This window comes from Adiantum capillus-veneris, chromosome 8 (assembly GCF_014529385.1).
Source record: "Adiantum capillus-veneris isolate H3 chromosome 8, ASM1452938v2, whole genome shotgun sequence".
Classification (NCBI taxonomy): Eukaryota; Viridiplantae; Streptophyta; class Polypodiopsida; order Polypodiales; family Pteridaceae; genus Adiantum; species Adiantum capillus-veneris.
In genome coordinates this window covers 35,474,279-35,480,015 of record NC_140938.1, presented here as the reverse complement: position 1 = coordinate 35,480,015, position 5,737 = coordinate 35,474,279, and the positions used below count along the sequence as shown (strand labels likewise).

Here is a 5,737-nt window from a genome sequence, read left to right as displayed (position 1 = left end):
GGTCCTAAGTGTGTTCACACACATCACTACAACATGTATATGGTAACACTCTTTTTTTCAAGTTGAAGTACATTGTCAATAGTGCACAAGGGGGGTGATGAAGGAAATTCCATATTAAGTTTACTACAGTCTCTTTTCCATTCCGTTGTGAAAATGCTTTGCTCGGCCTATGTCAAAGTGTAGTGTTTTTTTGAAAGCAAACGCATGTTCTTGAGAAGCATCCAATACCTAGTGCCTTGGAATGAATGAGCACAAGAGTTTCTCTATCTTTTTCCATGTGGACTTTTTAGAGTACCTATGACTATGTAGTATTGTATTTTTCCTAAACATGTGCTTTATTAGTGTCTACTCTCTTGCAATCTTCAACTGCAAAATGGGTTGTTATTTGTCAACTATATAGCATACAAAAGAGTCTACTAGAGAAATGGAGATGCATTGCAATAGATTTGATGACCAATGCCACACATGCTCTTACTTTTTGAGTGTGAGTCACTTCAAATTGAGTTTATGGGTATGGAGAGAGTCGAGATGTATAGATTAAGATGGGAAGCAAGTAAACAAATCCAAAAGCACAAATTTTAAAATTAATAAGTTCAAGAGATGCAAGACATCAAGAAGTCGTTTGGAAGATGGAATGCAATATAGTTGCTTCATGATGCCTTGATAGACTCCAAAGTCAACAAAGCTTTTACAATGCCACTATATTATGACTTAAGAGAAATCTAGGGTTGCATCATACGCTACACCACATATGTTTTCCTCCAAGATAAAACCATATTTTTCTCTAAACGAGGGAATTGCATGCACCCCTTGATGCTCAAGCCCATCCCCTTGAGTGTCATCCCTACTATCAACATCACCGATCTCAGATCTCATTCTCTAGATGCGAGACAAGGCATTGAGGCAAAAAGCAAACAATCTCATTGACTATGCACATTATTCCGCCAAAAAGTGCAGGAGTCTTGAGTAGCATACCCTACAACAAGTTAGTGCTCAACTTTTGATCACAATAGATCTTGGTTTCCTAGATTTTCACTTGCTCTCCTTACACACATTCTCTCCCAACCACAATAGGGGATCCCAATTGTAATACTCATTTCCTTGGTTCTTGAGTATCAAGAATCACTTATCAGCTCCACATGCCCTACATGAGATGTTTCTTTTAGTTCTATCGGTCATGTTTGAACTTGGAAAATGGTGATGAAAGTTATCTCTCTCTCTCTCTCTCTCTCTCTCTCTCTCTCTCTCTCTCTCTCACACACACACACACACACACACACAGTGGCAAAGGTTTTTCCCTTTCTAAGAAAAAAATGAAGTAAAATGATCACCAAAAGTATGAATCATTTCCAGAATCTTTGCACATTTACGACCTTGTTAGGCAGATAATTACAAGATCATCAAATGCTCAAAATAGGGACGTGTTCATTAATTTTTGTTGGAAAACTTGAATTAAAACTACAAGGGTCAAAATCATGAATTAAAAAAAAATGACTCCTTGCAACTCTCTCCTCAAGAGTAAACATTGGAGGACATAGTAGCCCTCGTCATGTTGCAAAGTGTTTAGAAAAACCCAAATAAGAAGTTGCAAACTATATGAGAGAAAAACTCAAGTACAAGTAGGAAGGGGTGTATGTGGTCAAGTGAGGAAATATACTTGCTAGAAGAGAAAGTGAAGCTAACAAACAAGTTTCAAGTTCTGATCACTTCGACAAGCTTCCTTGGCTTCTAAAAGCTCCAGCTCTCAGAATATATTGATGGTATCCGGCTGCCAATGCCGCTCCTATAAATGGACCCACCCAAAATATCCACTACATGCATACAAGAAAACTACCATCATCAAGATTCATCATCATAAAGGATTGTTGTATTTCAAAGAGATGATTTCCATCAAAGGCTATATACTTTTTTTTTCCTTTTTTTAGTAATAGCTCACATCTTGTGAGCCTAGATTTTTTAAAAAATGTTTCTCCCACATCACATGGTAATAAACAATAAAGGTTAGTCATTTCGTATGAATATTAAACAATAAATGATAAAGTAACTTCAAAAGTAACTAAGGAGAAATAGTTTTTCGAACTTACATGGTCATCCCAACTCTTTTTATGGCCATAAATGACGGCCGCACCGAAGCTTCTAGCAGGATTGATGCCTGTGCCTGTAATGGGGATTGTGGCCAAGTGTACCATAAATACTGCAAATCCAACGAGAAGTGCATCCAACCCCTGCACACATTAACCCTTGATTAACCTTAAAATCACATGCTGAAAGAAGCATAATTGTCATTTTGTTGTACCATCTCTCCAAATAGTTTGGTTTATTCATCACACATCCCTATCATTGCCACACAAGAAATCACAAAAAAAACATGGTTTTCGTTCATTTCTTTCTAATTTCCTACAACCTCTCTTCCTAAAGCTTCTTGGATTTTGGCATACAAAAATATAAGCACGCACCCATGTTTGCAAACCTGTCCATTAAACTTCCTAACACTCCCCAAACATTGTGATCTGGTTGGGAAAATATGACAAGGATTAAATTTCCTACTAACACTCTCCAAACATTGTGATTTGGTTGGGAAAATTAGACAAGGACTAAGGCTCAACTTACTGGAACATGGGAAGCACGAGCATTGTGTTTGGCGTCGTCAGTGGAGAAGACTGTGTATACAAGGACAAATGTGCCAATGATTTCCGCTGCTAATCCTGTGCCATTAGAGTAACCCAGTTGCACCACATTGGCACCACCACCAGACTGCACATAGTAAGTCTTTTGGAAGGCCTTCACAAGGCTTACGCCACATATAGCACCCAAACATTGTGCCACCATGTAGAAAAATGCTTTTGGTAGGGATATCTTCCTAGCCAAAAAAAAACCAAATGTAACTGCTGGGTTGATGTGCCCTCCTTCATCCATGTAGAAGACATAAATTGTTATCAGTCGCAAGTTTGAACATCTCTAACTTTTGATGATTCTAGCCTTAGAAAACATTAGCAAAGTATTAAAGTAATATAGGAGCAAGAGGCATCGAAAAAAATTTGTTGTTTGAGTATATAATCATCACAAATCTCAAGTGTATTGTATACCAGCTAGTTAATGATCAATTATTTGGCAGCTAAACCACATCTAAATTAGAGGAAAAGACATTAATGCCATTGTTCTAAGAGTGCTAGTAGAAAAATAAGGAAGCTACTAATTGTAGTCCTTGCCACCAAAGTTTTCTACCCATCACTTTAAGCAGAGTTTATTTTCCAAATGTAAAGAAAAATGTGTCTTTCAATCTAAAGTCAATATATATTTTTTCTTTTGTCCTTAGCTAGAGTAAGGTACCAACTCGAGAGGTCCACCTCAAAATATGTGGCTGTAACATGTGAATCCACCTAGAGGGTTTTTATATTTCAAAGAGTTACAAAGTTATATGAACAAGAAGGGGTTGAAAATAGAAGTCTTAAAATAAATTACAAGTTTACAAAAGAAGAGGGAGAAACGTTATATCAATACCCCTTGAATGCACATGCTATAAGTATTTTAGGAAGGTGGAATACACACACACACACACACACACACACACACACCTTCCCTTTTCTCTCCAAAAAGGAGGGAGTTGCATGGTAGGATACTAAGATCACATGGTATGCAAGGCTATCATAGAAGCAATGGGAAAATGACATACTATTCTTATAGTCATCACAAAACTATATATTATCAGTACCTTCAACTTGCACAACATTGCCTAAATATTTCTACGTGGCCATAATATGTTGAAGACAAAGATAAAGATATTTAAGGATCATTAAACACAAGATGCAATGATGTTCCTAAAAGTATAACCTTCTTCAACTCAGAACTCAAAAGGATAAAGCACCAAATGCGCATCAAATCCAAGAGGCTCCCACATCAATAGGAGAACCATCAACACAAAGGTCCAAGGCTTAGCAGTCAATACTTTAAACGAGAAGTATGCCTCCTTTGTGGTCACATGGGCACCACTTATTTGTCATATGTAACTATGCAAGTGTCTTTTGCAACGATGCAGATTTCGCCATAGTTGCACAAGACTATGGTTGATAGTTGGTGATTGTGTGACCATTGCCTAAACCCCATGATGGAGATAGGGAAGTAGAGATCATGTTCATATCATAGGTATGGGAGAGAGAGCAATTTTTAGTTTTATTTCTTTTTGCATCATAATAAAACAAGAACTTCCTATGTTTAAATGCGAATCGCATCATAATAGACAGAAAAGAGACTTCTACAGAAGTTTTGAGTTTACAAAGGAGCAAAAGAGCATTATGATAGCCCACCACCTTCTACAAGGCATCTGGCTCTAGTAACCTAAAAAACTATGTTGACCTAATTTTTCTCAAGTAAAATAAAAAAGACGTGTAGGATTTCAAGTTTTGATTGGAGAAATATGACAAATTTCAATGCCTTGTAGCGTAACACCGACAAAGTCATTCAAAGTCCCCAACACCTAAGGGGCAAGTAGGCAAGGGGAGTTGGTCTAGCTATAAAAGCGAGGGGCTTTAAGCACGTCTACTATGGTTCAACCCCCGTCATGTACGAGTGTGGGTGTGTGGAGGAATCCCCTACAACTAGCTGATGCAAAGCATCATCATTACAGGAAAAAAAAAAAAAGGCAGTCAACCTTACAAACCTTCAAATCCGGATTTTCCAAGGTTTTTTAATAAATATATATGTTTTTCATTCACATTGCGCTCCAGAACGGATTTGTTGTCTCGATTGAATGAGCTTAAATTCGAGCTCCAACCAAGAGGCTATGCGTTGAGAGCTGTCTTCAGGCACGCTATAGGCGAAGTTAAAGAAAGGGGCTTCATTTATGCGGGAATGGGTTTGACGTCTGGATCATATGTGAGCTTGAGCCCTAATCCCAACAAAAAAAATTTAGTCTGAACTTTTCAGTTTCACCGAGGATTAGAGAAATCGAAAAACAAAAATATTAGGTTGTTCTAATTGTTTTTTTTTAAGCGCACGTGAATGAGAGAGTCGGGAAGAGAGAGAGAGAGAGAGAGAGAGAGAGAGAGAGAGAAGAGAGCAGACCTGAGATTCCAGCCGTGCAGTAGACCAGAACGAAGATCATCCCACCGAAGGCCCACGCGATGCCGAGGAGGCCGACGCCACTGCAGGTCTTCGCCTCGGAGACACCGATGACGGTGGCGACTGTGATGTAGAGGAAGAGCAAGGTGGCTATGAACTCTGCTATGCACGCTCTGTAGAATGACCACTTGGAGAACTCGCGAGAGTCTATGAACGGAGCCGGAGCGGGGGGCGGATCATTGTAGTCTTTGTTGGCCATCCCTTCTTGCAAAGAAACAAGTGTGCACAATTATCTCTAGAACACTCCCGTTTTAAGCTCCTTGCTTCAGAACTCTTCTCCAGTAACACACCTCACGCGCGCGCGCGCGCGCACACACACACACACACACACACATCAGCTCTAGGTACAAAAAGAGCCCATAAAATACTTTGTGCTTCACAAGAAGCATCCAGCCCTTTACGCAAGGCAAGGCTTAAGCGAATTGATACGGTGTGTTTGTATATGTATGTACTCTAGCCAGACAATATAGCCCCTAGGGCCCTACACCATCCCTACACACTCTTTATGCACATGCTTCATGTTTTTTTTGCAGAGCTCAAGCCTCTAGCCCCTCTTCCAAGTTTTATTAAAGAGATTAGGACAACTTCAAGTTGGATCAATGAATGTCTTAAATGTCCT

At 39.1% G+C, this 5,737-nt stretch overlaps 1 protein-coding gene across 2 annotated transcripts; it reads right to left on the bottom strand.

Moving 5' to 3' along the window:
* Nucleotides 1–1,428: 1,428 nt before the first annotated feature.
* LOC147451957 (aquaporin PIP2-1-like) lies at nt 1,429–5,449 on the bottom strand. 2 transcript variants are annotated; one of them, XM_086517815.1, is made up of 4 exons: nt 5,062–5,449; nt 2,611–2,906; nt 2,085–2,158; nt 1,429–1,811 (listed from the first exon to the last, which is right to left on the bottom strand). In XM_086517815.1, exons 1-4 carry the CDS (start codon nt 5,315–5,317, stop codon nt 1,784–1,786), a joined length of 654 nt encoding a protein of 217 aa, XP_086373941.1. In that variant the 5' UTR covers nt 5,318–5,449; the 3' UTR covers nt 1,429–1,783. The 2 variants fall into 2 exon arrangements, with proteins under 2 accessions (XP_086373941.1, XP_086373940.1); XM_086517814.1 differs by having other exon boundaries at nt 2,085–2,225; nt 5,062–5,444.
* Between the last annotated feature and the right edge of the window lie 288 nt (nt 5,450–5,737).

Coding starts and splice junctions, on each gene's coding strand:
- LOC147451957 (XM_086517814.1), bottom strand. CDS start 5,317: ATGGCCAACAAAGACTACAATGATCCGCCCCCCGCTCCGGCTCCGTTC. Junction 2,907..5,061: donor CTGCACGGCTGGAATCTCAG/GTCTGCTCTCTT, acceptor ACATGGATGAAG/GAGGGCACATCAACCCAGCA. Junction 2,226..2,610: donor CTCGTGCTTCCCATGTTCCA/GTAAGTTGAGCC, acceptor TAATGTGTGCAG/GGGTTGGATGCACTTCTCGT.